This window comes from Salminus brasiliensis, chromosome 17, assembly GCF_030463535.1.
Source record: "Salminus brasiliensis chromosome 17, fSalBra1.hap2, whole genome shotgun sequence".
In the NCBI taxonomy this organism is placed as follows: domain Eukaryota; kingdom Metazoa; phylum Chordata; class Actinopteri; order Characiformes; family Bryconidae; genus Salminus; species Salminus brasiliensis.
In genome coordinates, this window is record NC_132894.1 from 26396029 (window position 1) to 26423493 (window position 27465).

General features: G+C 40.9%; 1 protein-coding gene across 1 annotated transcript; it reads left to right on the forward strand.

The window, feature by feature from the left end:
• The first annotated feature begins 3478 nt into the window (after positions 1-3478).
• On the forward strand, positions 3479-26123 carry alx4a (ALX homeobox 4a). The gene is made up of 4 exons (XM_072659903.1): positions 3479-3899; positions 18013-18326; positions 22556-22684; positions 23470-26123. The coding sequence occupies exons 1-4, from the start codon at positions 3539-3541 to the stop codon at positions 23785-23787; spliced, it is 1122 nt and encodes a 373-aa protein (XP_072516004.1). The 5' UTR covers positions 3479-3538; the 3' UTR covers positions 23788-26123.
• The last annotated feature ends 1342 nt before the right edge of the window (positions 26124-27465 follow it).

The following is a 27465-nucleotide window of genomic DNA, read 5'->3' on the forward strand; positions in this document are numbered from 1 at the left end:
ACTACATGTAGCTTTCCTGATAAAACCTTCAAAAGCCTTTCACGCGAGGAGTGTCACATGCAGGACACCAAGGTAACTCTAGAGGACTTTTCACCATTTAATTAGGCTTATTGCACTGCCGATTACAAAACACTGCATCGACAATGAAACATGTGCTACTTTAATTTATTCGATTCATGGCAGCTTTCTTAATTCACGTGCACGTCCACTCGGTACATTAGAAATGAGCATCTTCCAAAAAGAAAAATGCTCAAATTTAATATTAAATAAAAGTGCCTAAAATATATAAATATTTAATTGAAATGTGCTGCCTGAACAAAATGTGTACTAATGTTTGACAGGCCATGGTGTCTGGTTTACTGCCTTAACGACATACAACTATATTAAAATCATATAAATCACATCAATCTCATCAGTACGATTTCATTCAGTAATTCAAATGTGTTCAAACGTCTATTAATATTAGTTAGCAATTTACTGATTTGTGACTGAAATATCAACAGTAATTTTTCCAGTCCAGCAAAGTCCAGTCTTCACCTGTCCAGATGTAATGGAGCCTCAGAGGTGTGGATTATGATCAGGGCTCAGTGTTGAAGTTTGTGTGGATGAGATGAGGTGACGGCATGTTCAGCATAGTTTCAGATCATTCACTGCTTATAGCAACAGGAGAAATAGGACCCATGCTAAAGCAGCGGCTCCTACACGCTGCTGTTAGTGGATACACGAACAAGAAATTGGAGTAATCTCTGAAAATGAAGACAGTTAACGCAAAACAAAGCAGAATCAAACCGACCACATATTTACCAACATATATAGAGGACCAGCCAACGCTTGACGTAAACTGCCATGCTAATGATCACCACTGTATAAAAATAAGGTCAGTCCTGATTTGGTATAATTTAGTGTGTGGAACACGTTTCTACACGTTAATACTGACTTTATTCTACAAACTATTACTAGCAGAGAGGGATAGTCTACTGAGCAGCATATACACGCTTTCATATGATAGCAGTTTTGTTTCTACATTATATATACTATATTTGTGAGGACATGAATACATTGTATTCTACTGACGTTATTAATATCTAGTTCCCCATTTTTTAAACAATTTTATTACGTTTCCCTGATCACAGCATCTGAACTGTTTTTGTCCCACCACTGACATTCAAGGATTTATCATTTGATTGTAGATAAAAGACGAAGAAATAAAATAATAATAATAAAAACCTTCAGTTCCTAATTTGATAGATACTGGAAATGCTGAAAGATGAGCAAGACGTTATTTGGTATTTCAGTACTTAAGTATTTTCAACAAAAATCCTTTTGTAATGGTACTTTTATATATTTTACCATTATTGATTCATTGAAATAACAGCGGTGTTACTTAAGTATTGTCACAGGAAATAACAAAACCCAAAACTGTGTTATTGCTTCAAAAACAATACTAAGGCATTATTAGTATAAAATATAATAAAGTACTGTTACTTCAGAGACAAAACTCAGGTGAACGTGATGTTAGTGAAGCAGTAATATCTTTATTATATAATAAAATAATAAAATTAGCAATAAACTGCAATACAAGCATTGGTATTCCATCAACACTTTTTATCACTACACAATTTTACACCAAAATATAAATAAAATTCAAACACTGTAACTTAATTTTTTTTTTTTTTTACTTTTTACTTTTTACAATACCCAACTACAATAAAACTATAATAACTATATAATACTACAATAAAAGTATCTTCAATTGCAGATATCATGTAAATGTATTATTAGTGAAGTAAGAATCATTTTAATAACACTGCGAAACTATAATACAACCAACTACTGATTTTACTACATTACTGTCAGTGACGTCATAATCATTTTATAATTATTATGTGAACTATAATACTACAATAAAAGTACTGTTACTTTAATCACCACACTCAGTTAAACGTATTGCCAGTGACCAAATATTTTTATTATTAGTATAAAACTATAAAACTACAGTAAAAAATTGTTACTTCGACGACCACACGGAAGTATTTTCAGTGAAATAATACTCAAAAACTACAAAAGTATTGTTACGTTAAGGACAATACTGATAAAAATGACAATCTATTAAAAGAAATACTCAGGTAGCTGTATTGTCAGAAAAGTAATAAGTTATTATTACTATAAAATTATAATACTAAAAATACAGTAAAAATACTTTGGTGACAACACTCAGGCAAACGTATTGTCAGTTTTATTATTACTATTAAAAATTATATATATATATATATATACCATAAACTACAAGAAAAGTACTGTTATGTCAATAGGAATACGTAGGTAAATGTATGATCAGTGAAGTAATAATATTGTTATTATTATTATTAAACTATATATGAATATGGGTTTAGGCTACTGGTTTGTGTCACAAGAATAGACTGTAATATTTAAATTATAAAATATAAAAATTAAAATAATTTTGTGGGGACCAACACAAAAGTACTAATACTGGAATATATCGCAATGCATTTTCTTTATTATCTAAATTTGAGATACGCCGACAGCGTAGACTAATAGTCTTCGTGTTTACATGGGGAAATAAATCGATAGTGAAATGAGAGCATTTTCAGCGCGAGGTTGAGTAACCGATCAAGCCTTGTTTTGACATCCCCAGCGTCGTCACTGTGAAAAAGGTGAAGGTTTAATGTCAAAGTAGCAGAATGATGGCTCCTTTGGGAACGGTCTCTGAGCAGGGGAGAGCGCAGACAAAGACAAAGTGACTGTCAGCAAGTGAGACAGGAGGATTTTATCTACAAGGCGAAGAAATCAGTGTAAAAATAATAATAATAATAATAATAATACACTCTGTATCACAAGTCCTGTGTGAATGTGCTCCCGCTGTGCTGCCCCCATGCGCATCCAGTTATATATTCATATCCTAATTGCATTAATGTCATGTGTTAAGTCTCCCCCACATATTCCCCAACAAAACAGTTTTTTCTCTCCCGAGCGAAAGGTCTGACCTCACCCATTCATTTCATCTCCATAATAACCGAGGAGAGGGCCGGAGAGCCTCGCGCGCGCTTAACAGAGGAGATCTGGGTTGCATCTTCCCAAGAAAAGACTTACTTTTTTTAAACTCCTCTAAACCTTAAGGGGCCTTTTTTCCTTTAACCCTCCTCCTCCTTTCACTCCTCTCTGGAAAACATCTGAACCGTTTTTTCGAAGCAAACCCAGCTGGGCGCGCGGGTGCATGTGCGCGAGAGTGTGTGAGAGTGAGTGTGAGCGAGTTCCTATGAGGAGGAAGAAGGAGAGAGACTGAGCGAGAGAGCGCGCGTATCTGCTTCCTTTACGGCTCCAAAAAGGAAAAGAGGACATAGAGAAAGCGAGAGAGAGGAGAGGGGGAGAGGGAGCGAGAGGGAGAGAGAGAGAGAGAGAAAGAGAGAGAGAGAGAGAGAGAGAGAAAGAGAGAGAGAGTGAGAGAGAGAGAGAGAGAGGGAGGAAAAAAGTTTTGGACGTGGTTTTCTCTTCCTTGCACGTAGCGTTTTTTTTAGGCATGAACGCTGAGACGTGTGTCTCATACTGCGACATGAGCTCCATGGAGCCGTACTACGGGCCACAGGCTCCCCGCGAGCAGCACGCCAACCCGTTCAGGACGTTCCCGGCGGCTGAGGCCAAGTACAGCCCCGCGTTCCCGGGCGCCAAAGCGCAGGCCAGGAGCCCCTTCCACCAGCAGCAGCAGCAGCAGCAGCAGCAGCAACAGCAGCAAGACTGTCAGCCCAGCGTGGACGGGGAAGGCACCTTTAACAAATACCACCTCTTCATGCAGAGGGCCGCGTGCAAAACACCCCCAGAGGGCGGCAAGGGGCACCAGGAGAGCGGACACAACGGAGGTGGAGGACTGCTCTCCTGTTACGGTAAGTGTGTGTGTGTGTGATGCGCGCGTTGGTTTGGGAGATAAGTGTGTTTTCTCGGGTGTTTTGAGTGTGTGTGTGTGTGTGTGTAAATTGTTCTTCAGGTTTAGGTTTGGAAGTCGAGCACATGCCTGTTTCTGCCTTAGTTCTGGAAGTAGTGTGTGTGTGTGTGTGTGTGTGTGTTTATGGATGAATCCGGATCACAGTGTCCGTTTGCGCGAGCGTTGCATTGCAGAAGTGTGTGTATATGAGTGTTTCTGGGAATGTGTGACTTTAGCCTGAGCCTGGAAGAGTGTTTGAATGTTTGAAGCTGTGTGTGTGTGTGTGTGTGTGTGTTAGTGTTTGAGTTCAGATCTACAGAGTGCCTTCTTGCGTGATTGAGACAGGGCGTGCGTGTGTGTGCGCGCGCGTTTCTTAGAAGAGCGTGTCTGTTTTTTGTTAGTTTTGTAGAGAGTGTGTGTGTTGTAGTGTATATGAGTTTGCGTGAGTCTGGAAGCTGTCAGAGTGTGTGTGTGTGCGTGCGTGTTTTTGCGGGAACCTATTTTCTTTCATTCTCACGTGAGATTCAATGCAGTGTGTTCTCGCGTGCGTTTGGGAAGTAGTAGATAGTGTGTGTGTTCTTGCAAGGATACGAGACGTGTAGCAGCTCCTGGGACACACAACAACTCTGCGAAGTGTATCTAGCTGCAGTTTTATCATCCCTTTAGTGTGTGTGTGTGTGTGTGTGTGTGTGTGTGTGTGTGTGTGTGTGTAAAAAGCAGCATGCAGCCGAGCTGGAAAGGCGTTTTGAACCACGTTGTGTGAAACCCTCTTCTCGGGCAAGAGGCTGGAGGTGAGTTGAGGTTTTAGGTGAAGGGTACTGAGGAGGAGAGCATGAAGGGGGCACTAATGCTGGGGTCGTGGCGCTGATTTCTGCTCTAATATTGATAATCACATCTGCGCAATTGTCGCTTAGCTAATATTGACAGAGCGAGCGCGCTGAAGTCACTAACGCGATTACGCACAGCGCTGCTCGACTCCTCACTACAGCGGCGAATTCAATTAGATTTAATGCGATAATCTGCATTACAATCCTTCATGTTGCAGCTGAATCGCACAATTGAATTAGCGCGTTTTCAGGTGTGCGCCGCGTCTGATTTTATTCACCTTTAGAGCTCTTACTAATTGCACGGCAAACACACACGGCGTTTGTGGGAGCGAGTCTGGCCTAAGGCCTCCTTAAAACGAAGCGACATGGACCATATTGCGGTCTGTTTTCATAAAGAGCACAGCGTAGCAGACTGAGATTCTGCTGCAAGGCCAAGCGTCCAGAATCAGAGTAGAGTAGCAGATTCCGCAGGAGAATTACAAACCGGCGGACAAAATAAAAGAAACAGGGCACGCAGGAACGGAAGGAAGAAATAATGGATGCCGGTGAAACACACAAACACACACGAACGTTTCCAAACGCCGCAAACTCATCAAAAGCATCTCAACAACATTTAACAAGAGAACAGCAATACGGTTTTCACTGTACAGAACATTTTAATTAAAATAGAGCAGCTGTACATCATTTAACAGTAGAGCCCCTGTACAGTGTTTGCATATATAAATAAGCTATACAGAGATTTACTACAGAAACTATTCAGTAACTATATACCACTTAACTATACAGCAGATTTACATATTTGAACCACAGAGCAGCTTTACATGGTTTCAACTGTATAGTCAGGGATTTTAAAAAAACATACAGATTTTAAAACTATAGAATATAATTAAAAAATAGAGCAGCAATATGGCATAATGTTAAATATAGCACTTGAGCTACTGTGCAGTTTTTTTAACTATACAACTGCTACTAACTATTATAACTGCACAATAACTGCAGAATATTTAACTATAGAGCTGCTAAAAAAACTTTAATAATGCAGCAGAATATTTAACTATAGAGCTGCTAAAAAGACTTTAATTATGCAGCAGAATATTTAACTATAGAGCTGCTAAAAAGACTTTAATAATGCAGCAGAATATTTAACTATAGAGCTGCTAAAAATACTTTAATTATGCAGCAGAATATTTGAACTATAGAGCTGCTAAAAAGACTTTAATTATGCAGCAGAATATTTGACCTATAGAGCTGCTAAAAAGACTTTAATTATGCAGCAGAATATTTGCACTATAGAGCTGCTAAAAAGACTTTAATTATGCAGCAGAATATTTGACCTATAGAGCTGCTAAACATAGTTTCCTTTTAGCAATTCGGCAGAATATGTAACCGCAGAGCAGCAATATAAGATTTTAAATGTACAGTAGAGTATATGAAGCATGCTGTTCAGTTTTTTAACTATACAGCATAAATAGAGCTGCTAAACAGTGTTTAACAATACAGAAGAATAGTTCAATTATAGAGCTGCTATATAAGGTTTTAAATGTACAGTAGGGTATTTGGACTGCAGAGATGCTATACAGTGTTTAACAGTGCCGCAGAATATTTTAATTATAGGGCTGCATTATAGAACAGTGTTTTCAACTATATAGCTATATATAACTATATATAAAGTATTTTAACTATAAATGTGGTATAGTTTTTATACAGTGTTTCACAGTGCAGAAGAAGTTGAATTATAGAGCTGCTAAACAGTTTTTTCAACTATATAGCAGAGTATTTGAACTATAGATATTTGACCTATAGAGGTCATATACAAGTATTTAAGCACAATTTATCAATTACAGAGCAGCTCTAAAAATGAACATTGAATCTACATGATTTATATGTGTCAGGTGGATGTAAATCACCAACACAAATAACTAAAAGAAAGCAATTATGATAATAGAACACGTTTACTGTTTACTTTATGCACCCACTTGGCACATGTAAATCATGTAGGATGTGTTTCAGTGAGTTATACAGTATTGTAATGATATCACGGGGTGTTGAAATGTACAGGGATGGCGTTTGGGTTTTCTAAAAGAATCACTGGATTCCATGAAACCAGCCAAACTCGATAATATTCCTTGATGATGGTGATCTTAATGAGATGGGACACAAGTAAAGGGAATACAACGTCAATAAGAGCCAATAATAGAATCTAAACTTGAAGAGGCCTGTGTGGAGTACAATGCTACTCTTCACAATCACCGCTGAACGCTTGACGGGGCACCAGAAGATCAGAAGATCGATCACGTTTAACGACACTAAGTTGTCGTTGTAAAAGAAAAGACACATCTTTAAAGCAATCGCATTTTTGTGCCATTAACCAGAAGCTAAACGATGATAGCAGGCTTAGTCCACAAAACCCTGAAGACTGCCACTGTTTCTTTTGCTTCGTGCGTTTTACAGAGCAGAAAGGATCTGCTGAAACACTACACCCCATCTCCTCAGTGTAGTATAGTACAGTTATACAATCTGCTGAATGGCCTTTTAATCAGAGTCTGGTGTGTTACTGTATGTATTTCTGTGAATTAGATGCCAAAGTAAGAAAAAAAGAACCGCTCGTAACGTCGATAACCATCCACCGTCCATTAGGATGCTGATTCAGCAATTACAGCAACGGAGTAACAGAGAACGATCATGAGTCAGCAGTGAGAGTCTGCAACACCACACTCATATGTCCGCCTCTGTAGACATGGGAGGAACATAAATAAAGCCCCTCACCGCTGCTACTCTTCATTATGTTAAAAGTGTAGGTTTGCATGGGAAAGTGCAGAGCATGTCCCTTATCTGACAGCAGCCGTAATCAAAGCAACGACAGCGAGGCTCCTGCCAACTGCGGATCATTTCTGAGGGGAGCTTCTACCATTTGCCCTCCACGTGTGAAGCAGTGCTTTTGAGGAGAGCTTGATCCATCTGGACCCGGAATAACATGCTCCATGTGCAGAAGGGCTTTAAGCGCTGGAATTACCAAATCATAGAATATAAGCATACTTCTTTAGGAGCTTTTCAGCTGCCGCGAGGTGAACGCAGGGGTGAGTTCAAGCTTTTCATCAAAGTTCATCAAACAGGAGACGCCTGAGACTGTGCCTAACACGGCCTTTACAGAGAAATCAATGTTTTATTAAATTATACATGTATGTAAAATAGTTCACCTCCGTGCCTGGCCCCCTAGATCAATATCTGATACCCAGCTAAGGAGCTAGGCACTGGACTGATCAGAAAGAAACCATTGCACTTCTATATCCATGCGGGTCTAAATCCAGACCCATCGACTAACTATGCCTTTGCGGATTGCTGGATCATCTGCAGCTAGCTGACTGTAAATATTAGCAAATGTCATGAAAAGCTGTGGAGTTCTTCCACTGAAGCAAACGTCCACTAAAGCAGTCCAGACAGTAAACATGTGCTGTCAGAGCTGACACTGATAAATGACCGTGGACTCCGAGCTCAGAAGGGAATCTGTGTGCGTTTGTCTGATTATTCACGTCTCTGCAAAACGACTTGCTTTTAGCTGATCACTTACAAATACTACTCGACATTTAAACATATGAGACATATGAGATTCAGTTATTTCTTGAATTTAACACAGGGTGAAAAAACATTACTTTGCACAGGGCATTATTATTATTATTTCTTTGTAAAATGAGCAGCATGAGCAGCAAAAAACAGCAGTTAGGTTATAGAATGAGCAGAACTGCGTCTCTGTAGAGGATATGAACTTTGTCTGAATATTTGCCTCAGCCTCAATATATATATTTATAGCCTATACGCCATACACTATATAAATATATACTTTTATAATTATATTAAATAAATATATAATTAAATGATATTATAAATTGCAGCAAGGAAATACGCTACGACTTTTAATAATGATAAATAATAATATATTATTATCATTATTATTATTATTATTATTATTATCGTAACAACAACATTATTATTATAATAATTATTAATATTATTATTATGATTTATATTATTATTATTATTATATCCCCCAGACAAATCATTAAGATGCAATTAAGAAATCTGTGCAGTACTTTAATTCGTATCATGATAAACTAATCAGTGTTTTGATGGTGAAATGAGTGTAAGTATGACGCAATCTGGTTACAGACACAGATTTGAGGCAGTCTGTTGTGCAGATGTCATTAAAGCGGGGCTCCGCTCCGTTAACTAATAAGAGCCGCTTTGATGGGAACTATGAACATCAGGCATGTGATTAAACAGTAAACGAGAAAAAAAAATCAACAAAGCTTACAAAATAGCAAAAGAGATAGGAGAATTAGGAACTGTTTTAAATTTTAAAACGGGGGGAAGAGATTACAGAATGGAGAAAAAAAACGGTAGTGATCAGAGCGGTTGGGCCCTGCTGTATTTACAGTCTTTATAATACGTCAAGTATAATGAAAGTAGCAGATTTCTAAGACATGTCGACTTTACTGTATTTTTCCCTAACCAATTATTTACTGAAATGCAGGCTGTGTGTCTTTTATGTAGCCCAGCAGGTTAGAATACAATAATCTTCCCATTTCATTGCAGTCTTTGGTCCTTACCAGTCAGAACATGTCAGTTATACATGTCAGTATATGGTCCTAATTTACAGATTTAAAGATTACAGACAAAAAAAGTCTACAGAAAGGCAGGCAGCGCACGCCTAAATAGTCCTAGCATGAGGAATGCTATAAAACAGTAAAAAGTTCTGAAGTAAGAGAGCAGTTAAAATAAGACATTCTGGTAGCCTACATGTTTTTGTTATCCTGTTTACTAAATGAGGCAATATCCTGTTCTCTAAATTAGGCACCGAAACAAAATGGGAAGATTACTGCAAAAGGCATGCCTTCCAGCATTATAGCCTGCAAAAAAACCTCAACAGGCCAGAACAAGGAGAGTAGCAGCAAGCAGCACTCAGGTTAAGGGGATAATTTAGAGGGGGGGATATATGAATGCATCACTGTAATTGATCTGGAGAGGTCTGTGTGCTGCAACTGACAAATTGAAAACATGTTTCCAGCCATTTACTCCAAAAGCTGTAAAGGAGTGTGAGTGTAGGGCTGCTAGGTCTTTTTTATTATTCTGATGAGAATATATGCAAAATGTCCAGGACAGAGCCTTCTGTGCTCACTGCACCACCTGAAAAGACAAGTACAGATGCAAGGGATCCCAATGTGGCATCAGCCTGCTGTTTATTTGAAATTGCAAATAAATAAAGCTATAAATAAACAAAGAGAAGTATTTGTGAAACTGCTGAAACAGGGAAAAACATGCAGGCGAACAGTTTAGTTGATGAAAAATGTAGAAAACAGAAAGTTGCTAGTTTTGCGCAATGTAATTTTAGTAATACACAGTGCAGTCCACACTAAACAGCACAGCTGTCACATGCTGGGACTGGACTTGTTTCCCACCCTGCATAATCATTCAGTCTTAACCAAGACCTGTGGTTTCCAAAAAGATGCCAGGTTGATTCCTCTTCCTTGGTCAATATCAATAACAAAAACAGACGGAGAATGTGAAGGCAGAGCCCTTCAGTAACATCTCGCCTAACCCCAATCTGACCACATCGCTGAGTTAAGACTTTCAGATAGCTAAAAGAGATGACTGGAATGCCCCTGCACTACAGGAGCCCTCTGTCATTAATCAGAGTCAGATGTTTGTTGCCAAGCTCCCCTGGTTATTTTTCATACTTTTAAAGACGCGGCTCAAAATCAAAGGGAGTCCCTTAAATGTCAAGAGGTGACTGGTTTGTGAAACCCCACTAACGAATGCCTTGAACAAAAACACGATATGTCTTCAATGCTGAATGCTTGGTTCTGACTCATGAGCGGTAGGCTGTCGCCGTGTAAGACTTGCGTCGATTAAATAAATTTTTATTTTGGACAAATGTATTTCAACTGTGAGTTTTGATCAATGGAATTGTAAATTTAACTTCTGTGGCTTAGTGGTCAATTACATGGTAGGCGCAGCGAGTAAAAGTTCTAGGCACTGATTTTACAATGTGTTTGATTAGGGTAGTGGAATAACTCGCTAACAACACCCTCTATAAATTGCTGATCCACCAGTAATTCACAATGACATCCATCACTGACTAATGTCCCGCAAGAAAGTTGAGCCGAAACATGACTTTCGAGCTGCATGAAAGAAAAAACAAAAAACATGCTGGATACTATGGGAAAGGGTTTGCCCGAGCTTCTTGTCGGAGAGCTTGGGGCCTGCTCATAGTTCTATGGCCCACTGACCCAGCAGAGTAGCACAGCCAGACGCAAACGTTCTTTATAGCAGGTAAGCATGTATTTAGAGCCCTGGCTTTGATAAATGTTTGGATGGAATCCAGCTGGTATGAACAGACAGAGGGGGAAAAGTTATGTCCTGTAATTCTTGATTCAGTTTCAATCAACAGACTGTTTGAGATGATTTGGACTGCCAGAAGAAGAGCGTTTGTAGTAACTTCTTTTTACAATCAGGTCTATTATGATTTTGTATTTTATCAGTTGGTGACTGTTAAGCACCACAACTCACTATTAGGCAGTAATCATTAAAAAAATAAAATGCTGTGCTAAAATTTGAAAGTTTTCAAAGGTCATGTCTTGGTGCATTCTACGTAGATGTGATCAGGTAATGCTAGAGCTGTTTGTGCAAAGCTACTGTTAATACAATACATAAATATAAAGAATATAACATTTTTAGTCACTGTGTACAGACTGTACTTGAACAGAAGGTGTGTATTCTTATTAGCACTAGGCAAGTAAGGATGAGAACCACATTTAACAAATTACACAACTTCACACATATTCTTCTCGATTATCTCATATACAGAAATGCTCATGCTGAATACACTGTCAGCAGCTCGCATGAGTGATATGATTCTGTCCACCCGTTATGAATGTACATGTGTTTCTCACACTTTGATTATTGCAGTGAAATCATTCCTTACGTTAGAGAGAGCAAATAGTAAAACCCCCTCGAGTAAGAGAAAATATAATTTCTAATTTAAGAGACTGCTCTTGTCTTAGAGGGGCTTCCCTCAGGACCTCAGAGAGAGTGATCTTTGGACTTGGCTTCCTGCCATCCTCTCCTAAAATAAAAAAGTACTACTTTATCTGAAATGTAAAAAAAAAAAAAAAATCTTCCTGAGTCAAGGCACATTTGCCGGCCTACTGCACAAATGTACTGAACTGCAGCGCTCAAAGAAATGGTATTTATGCTTTCATTACTACAAATGAGAATTTCTGTAGATACTTCAATTAACATACAATAAGGATAACACAAGTATGTTATATCACGCTGCTTGTACAAATTCAGTTAACACAGGGTATCAGCACAAGTAACTATAATTAAATGTAAGTCAGGTAACAATTTCAAGGCTGCATGGGGAAAAAAATCTTGATGGTGGAGATTAACAGGGCTGCGGCTATTATTCTATAATAATACATAAAAAAGAGAAATTATGGATGCAAAGCCACAATAGCAGCACTTCTTTGGTGTAAGAAGGCAGCAGTTTGACATTACCTAACAAAGGCCAATATGGTAATATGGTGAAATATGTCTGATATAAAATGACAGAATAGCATTGTTTACATCATTATTTGCCCAAAAAGAAAAAAGAAAAAAATGTATCTCCATTTTTGTCTGTTTTTAGGTTTCTTCATGGTTTGAACCCTGTAGCTGCTCTGTACCCTATGTAAACAATTCTGGATTAATAGACCAATAGAAATGCTCTATATTACTTGGAAGAAGCTTTTATTTTGTTGACTTCCTTTTAGAGTTGAAAACATTATTGCCTTCTACTGTAAAGTCACCATTTTGAAGATGTTTTTCATTGGATGGCAACATAATGCTTATAGGTAATAAATGTAAACAGATTAAATTATGAAAATCATATTGCATTATTGTACTGCATTATTATAACTATTATTACAATAATAATAATTATTATTATTATAATTATTATTATTATTTATAGCAAGTTTTTATTTAGAAAAACTACTAGAATGATTTATCAATTGACTATGAATGATCAGGAACAGTAATATACAAATGACAATTGTACACATTTATCATGGCCATTTTCTTATAAATAAATAAAAATAAATCTATTCATATAAATACATTTAGCAGCAACTTCTAGGCTATCTATACTGGTGACTATACTACAAACACTAGGGTGTTGTTGTCAATCCCACTCCTTTGGCTTGTCATAGCTTAGAACAAGTACTTCAACCTTCAGTAAAGCAACAGAGCCGGATCATAATGGGAACCAGTCACAGATGTACTTCATAGCCTGGAGAAACGGTACTTTTCTGTAGGCTGTTAGTGTAAGGAGCGGTGACAAGGACCTAGGATCATTTTACCACTTAGATCATATTTTGGCTTTACAATTTACATTAGTCTCAACTGGCATGCGGGCTGACCGACTGCTTCAAAAGACTACATCAGGACCCGGCACACTCGAACCTCACCATGGACTCGCATACTCGCATAAGCGAAGCTGATTTAATTTTGCTAAGACCTTTGTTGTGACTTTAGACTTTAGAGGACATTTCAGGGAGCAGTACAGAATCTCTTGCACAGCTACAGCTTTGTTACGTCTCTGGAAAACAGTCCTAAGCAAGTATTAATCGCTTTGCTCCATGCCGTCAGCTTAATAAAAAAAGGAAACATTCGGAAAAGACGACAGGCTTCAGAACCAAAGAAAGGTGAAACACCTTTTAGTAGTCCATCTGGTTTTGACTGTATTCTGCCACAAGCTCCGAGGACAGTGATCAATTCGTCCTCTTATAGCATTCCATTACACTCGTAAAGCACATCACTGTCCCGCTGTGGTTTTAAACTCTGCTTTGGAGATTCCAGACTTCACTGAGGGATAGGAACTTGAACGTCAGCTGCTAAACAAACAAATGAAGGAAGAGAAAAACAGAGTAAGGAGAGCTGGTTGAAAAAGGTTTAATTGTGCAATCACTGCAGCGAAGATGTGTCTGATGTGTTTAGAAAGTTATGGCAGTCCTCCATGTGCTTGTCCCCGAAGATCTTCCAAATGAAACCACAGTCTTAAATATCCAAAGCATTATTTTAACACTGGGCACTTTAAACGTGATTTCTGACCAAACCACCAAATCCGATCGTCGACACAGTCATGGGAAAGACAGCTACCAAAGACAAATGAAGCTGTTACAGACCTTCTACACTATCCACACCAATGTTTTCAACCTTTTGACAACGATCACTGTTCAAGCTACTAATTAAAACACATGTCTCCTATAATAAGTTACCACTGACCAATTTACGGGTTGAAACAGCCTCTCAGAGCCATAGATAAGTTGAGAGAGAGAGAGAGAGAGAGTGATTTATTGTGGGCCGAGGCTTTAAGGAAATGCTGTGTTTTCTTGCACAGCGTGTGCTCTTTGCTGCTGCCTGCTGGGATAAATCTTCCCTCAGGTCTAGCGGTGTGTTTGGACTTCTCTGTGGATACCTATCAGATTCTCACTACTGTGCCTTTTTTTTCCAGTCGGCAGCATCTGAGACAGAACCAGCCTCTACCACAACCGTCGTCCTTTCAGTTGTTTTGCCTGGGCATCTGAGAACATAAAACTGCGCCTCCCTTGGAGAGCAACATTTAACGAAAGAATGTGAGGTGATCTTTAAAAACCTAAAGCAAAGGAAAGGGAAAAACTATCCCAGTGCTGTGGTCAGGGTGCAGTATATTGGACCCATACTTTGAAGAGGAGGGGGGGGGGGGGGTGACCCGATTCATCAGAGCAGCCGCTGATACATCTGCCTCTGGGCAGGCGATTTGCTCTGGTTTTGCAAATGGTAGTGTAGGCAAACGTTTACTAATGAGGCAGCCCTTTGACTAATATGCTGTGGTGTTACGCTCGCAATCACCAAAAGGAAAACATTTTTGCCATTTCCATGTACCACTACGCCATGTCAGCCCTCATATTCCAACCTATCAGTCACACGCAGGACATGTGTGTGTCCGTCTGCTGGAGCCTGAAATAATTGGAAAGTGGAAGGAAGGTTCAGACGACTGGCTGGGCTTCAGAGCACTAAGCTGCCGATTACGATTTTCTTCATATTTTAAGAACAGAAAACAAACCCAATTAGACACACAAATAAATGCTGAGAAGAACAAACAGTCTACACACATTTCCTTTACCCCTCAGCTTCCAGTCAAAACACAGGATTACACATCCTCAGAGATCATGTTCATATTCCTAAAGTATCCCATCACCTTTATTCGTGTGTTTTAATACAAACTTTTTTTGGACTCTTTGTAAAAATGTTGCCATTAACCCTTCACAGAAAGCCTGGGGTGCCTAATTTATAGTGTTTCTTTTATTTGCCTGCTCCTGACCCTGCCCATCAGATTCCATAAAAGCATAGGGGATGCCCTGCCGCTTTATAGCCTGTTAAATTACACTTTGATGTATTTCCCCGTTTTCGACTGGGACTAAATAGCTGCCCCTTGTAAAGATATGACCCTCACTAACTCAGGAGGTCAAGCACCGACATCTTACGGGCCAGGAGTCTCCTGCGTCTCCTGTTGCAAGAAAGGCACCCTTTTAGGGCGCGCAGGTCTGGAACTACTGTTTGAACCACTCATGCATATATTATGAAAAATATATAGGGTGCCCTTTTCTCAAGCCTTTACTGAACATATCAAATGGCAGCTCATTTGAAGAGATCCTGCTGCAAAGTCAGAGGTAAATGTAGATGCAGTAAAATGGATTTACAAGCCCCATTCTTGCTATGCAGGCAGGTGTGAATCCACTCAGGTTAAATAGCCAATTAGTCCCTGAGCTGAACCTCACCCTCTCCTAACCTACTGGTGAACTCCCTCTCAAGATCTGCAGACTTTCTTCGCCAGTCACGGCAACATGATTGGAATGAAAATCGCTGACCAAGTAGAGGCAATTTCTTTGGTGCCTTTAGATCAGAGCTCCATCAACGTAGATGCAGTATGTCACTTGTCTCATTGGGTTGGAGTAGACAAAGAAAAACAATCGTCTCCAGACTTCCCTTTCCGTGTCAGTGCATTGTAATTGGAGGTGATGGGTGGACTTGGATGCAGAGCAAAAAAAAAAATTCCATGGTTGTGTTTAAAAACATTGTTGTAAAGCAGAGCTTTTTAAATGGGAAACAGACACACAAAGATATTTTAACAGAAGAAATGAAAAGTACCAGACACTGAAAAATTACCATTCGATAAACGAAAATTAAGAAACCTGAATTCACTGAGGAATAGGCACTGAGGTTTTGAGAGGAAAAAGGCTTAAGCATCAGCATATTTACAAAGCTAAGAAACAGGAAACCTCTCCTGGTATCGTTTGGAGAAGGAGATTCTTCCACAGTCACAGTGACCTTCCCCATTTACAGTAATGCCTTAGTTCAACACTGGGCCTGTGCTCATGCGCTGCCCTTTCACTGCACTACCACAACTCCCTCCAAAAATTTCTCATTCTGACAGAAACAATTTGCAGTGAGGTTTCATGCCTAAAAGGCAGGTCATGTTACTCGTCCATATGGAGGTGCTCCAGGGGCGGCCAACTGCTGTTCACCTTGGGCATCAGGGGAAGCCTTGCAGCCTGGCTCAAACGCACTGGATAACAAGTACGGGACTGTCACAATACCCTACGTCTGCCAAAACCCGTCAGTGACATAAGGTATCAACAAGAGCCTTTGATCGCCGGGCCCTGATTTCAAACAGTCTGACAGCCTTCCCCATGTGGAGGCAAGGGGCTCAAGGCATCTGAAGGCACGGGCCGAAAATATTTATGTTCGAATAAATACGCTCGCTCCCGCTCACTTAACAGGATGTGTCAGTCCTGGGCAGGAGGCAATGTGGGAGCCATTATGCCCCCAGGCCTGGCTCCATGTCTGTCAGGACTGAGGCCACAGTGACCAGAAAAGGCAGTCAGCACTAGTGAGGCAGCTCTTACATGACCTGCCCTGCAGACAGGAGCAATAGCAGACCCTCTGGCCTATTTATTGACGTAACTGATTGTTTACAGAACCAAAAGCCTTTACGTCCGTCAAGTCTCACTCACACAACTCTCAGCGTATCCTACTGAGGTGAACTTAATCATGGAGATCTTGAATGCAGAAGTCTAAAAAATACTGTCTAAAAATTGCAATATCTTATTTTTACTAACACTTACACCAAAACTGGCTAGCTGTAGAGAGGTATATCACTAAATAGGCTTGGAGGTCACCTTGGACACCTTACACATGTGGTAAAAGTGTGTAAGGGTCTTTTAAATCATATATTTGCTTTCTACAATTTAATTCCAACTTGTGAAGTCTTTACCCAAGCGACAAATGAGAATGAGTGCAATTGCACACTGCCCCAGGTCACTACTGGACCACACCAGAGCTTCCCCAAGGACATAGATTCTGGCTGAACCTCTTATCTCAAACTGACATCCCTTTCCATCTAAAGCCCAATAAGAGGCTGGGACTTGCAGCAGTTCGCCATCTCAACTATTCATTTCACAGGCAATACCACTATTATTTCTACCAGGTTTTTGTAGCAATTACTTCTTCCAAGGTAGTTGGAGCATAGAGAACGGAATGTGAAATGCAGATTTCCATTTATTACTGATTTATGACCTACAGGCTGACTGGGGTTTCACAGCTAAGCTGCTGTTTTTCCAAAATTACCACTCCAGAGCCTTGTCACTGGGTTAGTTTGACCTCATTACCAGCCGTGCTTAATTTTGCACCAGAGCCACAGACTTTGTGCATGTACGAGGCAGGCACCGAGGACTACGCAGAGGCAGAGGCAGGGAACCTGCAATTTTCTATCAGTCTGCAATTACAGCCAGGGTATCTGTTTCATACGAGCTCTTGATTTACGAGCTGAGACTGGTAGCCATAACTGCAGCAAGTCAGACATGTTTGGATGTTATACAAAGACACTGTTGCTTGAGGCATTTAACTGACCTATCAAATAAATGTTGCATAATAGTATGTTTGAAGGGTTCAGAACTAATTTTACAATATGGCAGATCTTCAGCATGCTATAATATAGACAAAATAAAACAACTGGGGGATGAAATGTGTGAGTGTACAGGTTCTATACCACCTTAAGGTTCTTCTCCAGGACCACATGTCTAAGCAAAGAATCAATAATTAATTCTTCCCTTTTGTGTGTATTTTTCAGAATTACCACTAATATGTCTTTCCTTTCTTTTACATTTTCAGGTAAAGACAGCACAGGGCTAACAGATTCTGAGTTGCCCCCAAACACTGACGCCACAGGGATGGATGGCAGCTACCTCAGTGTGAAGGAACCAGGAGCGAAGGGTCCACAGGAGAGGCCAAGCTCAGAGTTAGCCTCCCCCCTGGATAAGGGCGAGGGAGAGAGCAACAAGGGCAAAAAGAGGCGCAACCGCACCACCTTCACAAGCTACCAGCTGGAAGAGCTGGAGAAAGTCTTCCAAAAGACACACTATCCTGATGTGTATGCCCGAGAGCAGCTGGCACTGAGGACTGACCTAACAGAGGCACGCGTTCAGGTAACAAGCCCCTTATATGTTTCCTTACTTCGCCGCCCCTTAAAAATCAGTTAGGGTTCACACAACAGCACCTATTTCCCTACTGACCTTTCAGATCAGCTGGCAATAAACAGAAAGTCCATAGCTTCTAACGCTGGTACTTCCCTATAAAAGAACACTGTCGGTTCCTTAAAAAATCATGAAGAAGTGTATTTGTGAGTGTGAGGAACCTTAAAATGTCTCCTCTATCAAAGCCATTCTCTAAAGAACCAGCCACTGAAGGGGTTTTACAATTTTAACCTGAGTTAAAGGACACTGTTTATTTTTTTCTGTGAGAGATTACTATCAAAGAATTGTAAATAGAGGCAAAGAAACTCAAATTACTTAGATTTGTGTCAAGCAAGGGATAAAAGAACAGCGTGTACATATGTGGTGTCCATTTTCACTTTGAGCCTTCAACAGAACCTCTGAACTTAACTCTGCCACACCATACCTAGGTCTGGAAAACCAGAACCTCTGACCCTCTAGCTCTCTATTCCATATTTGCATATAATCCTTCCATGACTACTGCTGCATTCCAGCACTGACTGACAGACAGGGAGACCCCTCGCCCAACCCCTCATGCACGCTTTACTAAGAACCCCAGGATTTACACTGTTTGTTTTTCATTAATGTCCTGCTCAGGAAAGAATGTGTCCTTCCCTGCTTTCAGGGGTAGGTGAGAGAACCTGGCTTAAGGATTTGGATGTGGTAAGGTTTGCTCATATCCTTAAATGTCTCAATGCACAGACCTGAATTCCCATATCTGCTGAAAACAAGCAGCACTAGTGACATGCGTGCAGCTGTAATTGTGCTGTAAAGCTGACAAGTTGCACTTCTTTAGCTATCTACAATCAGTGGCTGGTGTAGCGTTGTAGGCAACATCACCTTCCTCGTGGCCAGGCAAGTTCCCTGGCCAGGCAAGCCCATCACCCAAGTGTCCTTGGGCGAGAGCTTTAACGCTATATTTGCCTGCCTGTGTAATATGATTCAAAAATAAGTCGCTCTGGACAAAGCGTCAGCCAAGTCTGTTGCAAATAATAAACAAAATTTAGTGGAAATACAGTAAAAGACAACAACATTGGTTTGTTCTAAATACATATATACAAATATACATTTGGCATCATTTCAAAAATACAGGCTTCAACCCAGTAAATGCAAACGCTTAAGTGGAGCATGTAAATTAGTGTTTCTGCTGATTTACTTTTGCAACTGAACAGTAAATGCAAGGTTGGCGAGATGTGTGCATGCCAGGTGCATCTGAAAAGTCAAAGGTTAAGAGCTTCAAAAATCTGCCTCAACAGTTTCATATGACAGAATTATTTGAAATGGAAATAAAAATGTCACGGAAAGAAAAGCATCCCAAGGAGAGCTGGCCAAAGCCCTTTGCTGGTCTTACAATTAGCACAGCCACTTTAGTAGTGCTTACCTTAAAGCTAACTCATGAATCACTTATCTGCACCTAAATCTGGGATCTTGGAAAAATGAAGGAATAAATAAATAAATTAATTAATTAATTAATTAATTAAAATAAAAATAACCCTTCATCAATAACTACAAAACATGTGGCCATATTGCAGGCACGCACTGTCTAAACTACACTATTCTCACATCAAATCTAATTTGGGTTCTAGTTTTTAGATTTTTTTTAGAAGGTGAATTTGAGTGACAGCAGAGGCAGACTATCAATCCTCAAAGCTGCCCCTGACTTCAAAGCTGCTCTTTCCCCTTTTCTGCTGGGCTGAGTTTAGTGTTTCTGTTCTCTCTCTCCTCCAGTGCTGGAACATAAATAAAGCTCCATAATAAGCCTGTAAGCTGCTTTAGCTGTCAACGTCTTTACCAATTACTGTGTCACTACCATGCGTGCTCAACATACAGAGATAGTTTTTTTGTTGCCTTGCAACAAGCTACTTTCTGAGCAGATGTTCAGGGTTAAAAAAAAAAAGAAAAGAAAAAGAAAAAATAAACAATTGGACATGTTGGCAGAATCCTGCATGCACACGGCAGCAAGGTCCTTGGGAGGGAGACAGAGAGAGAGAGAGAGAGAAAGAGAGAGAGAAGACTGAGGCAGGACATGTTTGATGAACTACGCTCCCAAACAATCCTCCCTCAAAGCGTTGGCCTCTCGTTCTCCCTCTCTTGGTTCGGTAAGAGCAGTAACTCTACACGTTGGCTCATGTGTTTGAGAGAGGAGAGGAGCGGTGCGAGGGAATCCGTCCACCCCTCTTGTCTGCACGCCTCTCCGGAGTTGGAGGAGCAGCGTCGGAAAGCCGGGGGCTTAGGCGTCAGGAAATTAAACATAAAATGAAAACAAGCTCCAGTTTGAACCCTCTCCCATCTCGCTTTTCAATTTCCCAACTTCCCTGCTCAGATTTAAGGAGGGGAAGAGCGTCAAAGTAAAAAAGATAAAACTAGAAGTGAAGGACAGGAAGAAAATTGAGACTTTTTATTTTATTTTTTTACAATACAGTACAAACTATTACTTACAAACTAACTACCTTTTCCACTGACACGTGTCCTGTACCTCGCAACAACTATTCAAACTACTCCAACCCACAAACTGGATGCATCCATCCATGCAGTATTGAGTGATGTTGAAATGCCAATAAAAGTTGTCTAGGTCTTTAGAAAATAACAAAACCTTTTTTCCTCTCTGAATTTCTAAGCTTTACAAACATACGATGCAAAGTCAAGGGACTCTGATGTCCATCACAACATGAAGTGCAATCAGAGGCAAAGCGCTATCAGGTTACATAGAGTGCAGATAGCATGGATGACGTCTCGCTCTTTGGCTGAAGGGGAAAATGCCAGACCTAAACCCATCTAACTCTTCCTCTATTTAGATCACTTTCACAGCCTTTGATGGAAATTTAAACATAATAATGCTCTCATAAACAACGGTTTTAGGCGCAGTTGTCAGAGGTAATTACAGCACCCTTTTGTCATGAGAAAATTGCCTATCCCGATCTCTGCACAAAAAGGGGGTGAGGGATGGGGAGGGGGGGTACATGTAACTTGAAGGGTCTGCTAGCATTTTGTTTTGAGACATCATGCGAAGACCTTCTCTCCACATTGTCTGTATTAAAGACTAGGCTCTCTCTCTCTCTATCCACATACATATTATATATATATATATATATATATATATATATATATATATATATATATATATATATATATATATATATATATATATATATATAGACTCTATACTTCCCCTTCAATTGTTTGCTCCTCCCAGGGAATCACATGAATGACAAGATGAGTGGTACATGCAGAAATGCATTCTTCAAAAAGGCAAGATGTTTAATGCACAGATCTTGTATTTTGAAAACCCATTAACTTTATAACATTTAAAGAATCAACAGACAGAAATGCTGGATGAGAAGAATGGAATTTGACATGAAATTTTGGCATAAATTTTGGCACAAGCTCATGACACAGCAATTTGTCTGTAAAATTTGCAATCTCAATTTCACATAGAAAATAACCACCAGAAACTGCACTTACATAAAAAATAAATAAATAAATAAATACATCCAACGTTGAGAATGCAAGTGCCAGACATACTCCACTCCTTCATATTTGTTACAAATGTTTGTGGGTTGAAATCACTTGGATAGCAATTCCTCCCCTCCCCATGTAAAAAGTCAACAGCATTCTTCTAATCCATCAAGGCAGACACAGTGGAGGAGTGACACAGTTCTCAGAGGCCTCTGGCCCCGGTGGGTTCCTGCACTCCCCTCCCTACCTCCTGCTGCTGCTGATGGCTCCGATAGGAAAGAACCTCAGAGGAGGCCATCACAGTCTGTCAGCTCCCACAACATCAAACAACAGCCAGGTCTCACAGAACGTTTTCCAGGAAGAGATGCTGAAAAATAATATTAGCGCTCTGGAACAAGAGCTTTCTCTTTCTCTGAGTTTTCTGTCCAGAGTGGCTGAACCATGCCTCTAGACACACTCTAGACAGAATCTCTCCAACAGGCCAAAATGAATCATTAAGCGATCATTGTCCAAGTCATCTTGATGGTCAGTGATAGGGAGGTCCATAAGTGCTGATATTACTTAATCTAGATAATGGATGTTTTTTTCCAAGTGTCAAAATAACTCATGATTAAGAAAAATGTTCTACGATCTACGTCAGAACAATAAAAATGCTCTTCACACATTTGTAGATACTACTAAGCTCTCTGTAACTGTGTTACCTGCAGGTATGGTTCCAGAACCGCAGAGCCAAGTGGAGGAAGCGAGAGCGTTTTGGGCAGATGCAGCAGGTCCGAACACACTTCTCTACAGCCTATGAGCTTCCACTTCTCACTCGACCTGAGAACTATGCTCAGGTACAGTTAACTTGATGTCACCACTGTCATCTAAAGGAAATATGAGATGAACACTTGATTTGTAAGACATAGCGAGGACAAAATCCATCAGAAGTTCCATAGCTTTTGTATTTTCAAAAGCTATAGAACGGACGAGGATAAGCAGCTTAATGCAGTGCTAACAATGGGCAGGGCCAGAGGAAGCCACCTTTATACCCCTTCCCCACCTTGTACTCTGCTGGCGGCCCCCCCTGACCCTGAAGTCAGGTCAGCTTCAGAGCTGAGGCCGAGTGAGACACGCCCTTGCAGGAGACCAAGAGAATCCCCCGGATTTATTATGAATCTGCAGGAGGGTGGGAGGGCAGAGGCGGCTCTTTGGGGAGCAGGCCTGCAGCTGTGGAATGCAGCCCTGCGCACATCTGGGGCATCTCCCTGAGAGGGCTTTCATCTCCCTTTGCAGCCCTCCCTCAGATCCCCCTGCCCCAGTACACGCCACTGCCCTTTCAATTCACTCTGCGCTCCTCTTCTCAGCAAAAGAGGGCTGCTCGGTGGAGGCACACTCGATGTTGAAGGGGCGCACTGACAGGCATTCCTCCTCAGCTTCCACTCAGCAAAACTAAAAGACTGCCTCAAAGCGTCCAATAAATCTTACTGTGGCTGCTTCTCATTTATAAACAAAAGAAAATAACTTTCATACAATAATGCATTACTTAATACCTAACAGAGTTTTGTGCAGAGAATCCTGAACATGATCAGTTGCTTTTCACTATACTGACTAAGTCTGGGTGTTCTCCATTGTGTTGCAGATCCAGAATCCCTCATGGATAGGCAGCAGCAGTGCAGCATCGCCCGTGCCAGGCTGTGTTGTGCCCTGTGACTCAGTCACTTCCTGCATGACCCCCCATCCACATGCTGCAAGTGGAGTGTCCGACTTCCTGGGAGTGCCCAGTCCTGGAAGTCATATGGGACAGAGCCACATGGGCAGTCTGTTTGGAAGTCCAGGCATGAGCACTGGCATTAATGGATACGATCTTAACATGGACCCTGACAGAAAGTCGTCCAGCATTGCCACCCTGCGAATGAAAGCCAAAGAACACAGTGCAGCAATCTCCTGGGCTACATGATTCCCTCCCCAGCAGCCACAGCATATTATCTCTGAGCTTCCCTTAACAACCCAGTGATAGAAATGAGGCAGTATGAGGACAGCAAGAACAAGAGTCTGTGTGTAAATGTCAGCCAGCCACCGGTCGCCATATGTGGCAAGCTTACAAAAGGGGAGAGAGTGAGTGGACGGACTGGAGAAAAGAAAGTTGACACACAAACTCTGTGAACTTAACCTCTTAAGGAAAACCAGAGAGATGGGGGAAATCAGAGATGATTGCTCTTAGAAACGAGCACTAATGAGAAGGCGTGGTAATGTGGGTTGTCAAACAAGAGACAGCAAAGGAGATGGTGACAACTGGGAGAAAATTATGCATTTGTAATGAACATCAAATTCTAAAGAAAAACAAAACAAAACAAAAAACAAAACAAAAAATCCGAACCCTGCACTTATTATCTGAATATGTTGGCCCTATTTGTCAAGACAGTATTGTTGTTCAGAAGGTCTGAGCCTGTTAACATCCGAAATACCTTTTTAATGGACAGGCTGAATCTTGTTCTGTCACAGAATCATTTTACAAATGTGCCCAAATCTCACCCAAGGACTATTAACAATGCATACATACGTTCTAGCATAACTGCAGCGTGCATATTAAGAAATAAAAGAAATTTGAAATAAGGCAGTCAAAAACGAGCTGTAGTTAGTTGCGTAAAATCTGCCTCTTCTTGACAGTCACAGCACTCTACCTTACACTTCAGAATTCTCATTAAAGCAGCATTATGCGAGAATGGGTATTTCATGCTTCCTTTAGGAAGTGTAATTCGGGTTTTGAGCCATCACTGAAGGACATGCTGTTTCTGGACAGGCTGAGAGGTATATAACCAAGCAATATACATAAAAGGAGCATGTAGACTGACGTGGTTAAGGGTGTTACAGGATTTTACAAAAATATGACTGATCACACAGCATTAAGCAATTCTTACAAGTGCAGTCCTGCCCGCTTGACATAAGTTACTAAAGGACAGTAACAGCCATGCCAGAGCCGGGCATGTGGCAATGGCAGAGATGCCATTCTCCCTATTACAACTCAATCGAGCATTACAATGATTTTGAATGTTGCTTTAAGACCTAAAACACACATGTTGTTAAAGCAGTGGCATAGTTTGGCTAGAGCAGAAAAGCGTGAGACAATTTTACAAGCAAGAAAGCCTGTCAAGTCTGGGGCACAGCGCCGCAGAGCAGCAGACAAGGTACTGACTTCAAACAGCCATTTCACTGGCATTTTTACAGGTAACTGTCCAGCCTGGTGCAAAGTGGTCTCAAAGGAAGTCCTAAATGTGCATTGGATTACTTATTGGAAGTCCCCATGTCCTGAAGGACCTTCCAGCCAAAAATAACAAGAGGATCAGCCTTAAGGCTGTACAGAGTTCCTCTAAGACAGGGACTAGCAGGCCACAATCGTTTTTCCCCTCCCATCAATGATGACCAGTTCTTTGCTGAGCCTGGCTCTCAACGTTTGCCTCAGGCATCTAGTCTCCACCAAAATTGAAACAAAGCATTGTAAAATACTGCTTGCTGTAAACAGAGAATGTATTCTCCCTCTGTGCCGATTAAGCAGGCATAGACAAAAGCAAGCTAAAGGCATGTTCCACTTGAAGGGCTCTCAAAATGATCCCAGGTGAAACAGGTTTGAAAGACAGGCCAAACCATACATTAGTTAGGTGATGGATTTGTAGAGAAGCATGACTCCCTTTTCACATCTTAATCTGCATTTATTTTCTCTCCTGGAGAGGATCATCTCAAGATAGTTGGCCTAAAGTGATGGCAGCATACTTTTCAATACATCTCCCTGCAAGCTCAGATGGCGTTGTCCTCATACCTGTGGCCAACATCTATGTTAAATGTCACAGCTCTCTTCTGGAAATGATGCACTTTTCTTAAGGGTTCTCTGGAATTTATTTTTTTTAATCAGACAAAAAAAAAAGAATCCAACATGCATCTGCTCACCAATGCAAATAATTGTGCTTCCGTTGGCATACTAACTAAATAAGGAATTTTGCCAACTTAGCCAAGAGCCCTGTACAATCTGAATATATGATCTAGGGGCAGTCTGAATTTGATATGTGAAGTGCTGGAGGAGGTTGAAGTCTGAGCCCTGCTTCATTAATTTTTTGGCAGCAGTACCCCTGCAAGAGAAATGTCCAGCATGCCACACCGGGCATTTTACACCCCCCTCGTGACTTAGTGTAGCACAGAACGACATTCAGGCAATAAAGGTCCAAATAAATTAGAAAGTCTTTCTAAATTGTTTGCTTCATGAATCTTTTTCATCAAGATTTGCACAGCAAATCCCCCCCCCCCCCCCCCCCCCCCCCAAGTCTGATACAGATAAGGAAAAAAACAAACAAAGCTGTTTTAGATTTGGAGACGCATTCAATACGCCTACACCTTTGGACAGGCCATTTCTAATTTCTAAATAAGAACCACATTCCCTGGTTGCCTTTAAGGTTCCCTGAGCAAACCTGGACTGAAAAACAAATACAAGAGGAAAATGTAAATGTGACTTTCTACTTCTGACATTTCAGCAGAGACTGTGCACACGACTGACGTATTACAGTGGACATAAACGTAACCATCGCTCACCTACTTGCTATTTAGACCCAAAAGAGCTGTCCTTAAGCATGACATTGTCAGATAAAAAAGTAGTATATTTAACATTAAGTGTAATACTTCCACCATTTGATGCTGATCCCAAAATCTAGTTGCCATGACACCAGACCTACCCCCCCCCCCAAATACAGGGAAAACGGTATTAGTGACAAGTGCATTGCCGATTTGCGCTTCACCGTCAGTAACTCTATACAGCACTAAATCAATTCATCTCTGCGTTGAATCCAATTCATGTTTGCATTACAGCTACAAGCTTATGGACGTGCTGACAACTAGCAGTCCCCTCCGAGATCCCCAAAGTGTTCCTCCGCAATGTGGAAACACAGGTTTCACTGCTCTTGCCCCTGCCGTCAGGGGGTTACTTAGAGGGCAAAGCAACTATAGCGTTCCGGTGTTCTGAGAAAGGACAGTCCACACAGCTGTGTGCGGGGTAAATGCAAAACAAACATGCCTTGCACATGCTTCCCCGCAGCTGTCATGGCTCCTCTTTCAAAGTCCCACACTGCACCGGGCCTGGCTCACTCCCATAGCTAAATAATCGACTCTCAGCGGCGATGAGCCCATGCACGGCCTAACTGTCAGGCAGCCTTTTTAATTAACACTGGGACATCTGTGGATATGGATTCTGTGACAGAACTGAGCTGTCTGCGCTCAGTGTTAGCCTATCTTTGACTGGGCTGGGGAAAAGGGGTTTAGGTGGTTATCAGAGCTCAGCCACAGAAGCTCAGGTCAACTTTAATATTGCTGTGTTCTGGATTTCATGGAATATACGCCAGCCTGTTTTGCAGACTAACAGGGGCAGGATGAGTTTAGTCTGTAATGATGCTACATTTCAGGAAACCGAGCGTTTCTTCAGACACATAACTATTACAAAACAGGACTACAGAGACTTAGGTATGGGTAAAACTACACAAAACACAAATAGACACACTGATTGTCAGAGAAAAGCCTGCAGATGCCCCCGAAATAAGAGTGGTGCCATTTGAAGTCCATCTCTGTGTCGTCCCTTGTCACTTCTAATACTACTGAA

Bases quoted from the DNA above. Each gene is read 5' to 3' on its own strand.
- alx4a (XM_072659903.1), top strand. From the start codon at position 3,539: ATGAACGCTGAGACGTGTGTCTCATACTGCGACATGAGCTCCATGGAG. The intron at 18,327-22,555 runs GTAACAAGCCCC...TGTTACCTGCAG, and splicing joins TAACAGAGGCACGCGTTCAG to GTATGGTTCCAGAACCGCAG. The intron at 22,685-23,469 runs GTACAGTTAACT...ATTGTGTTGCAG, and splicing joins GACCTGAGAACTATGCTCAG to ATCCAGAATCCCTCATGGAT.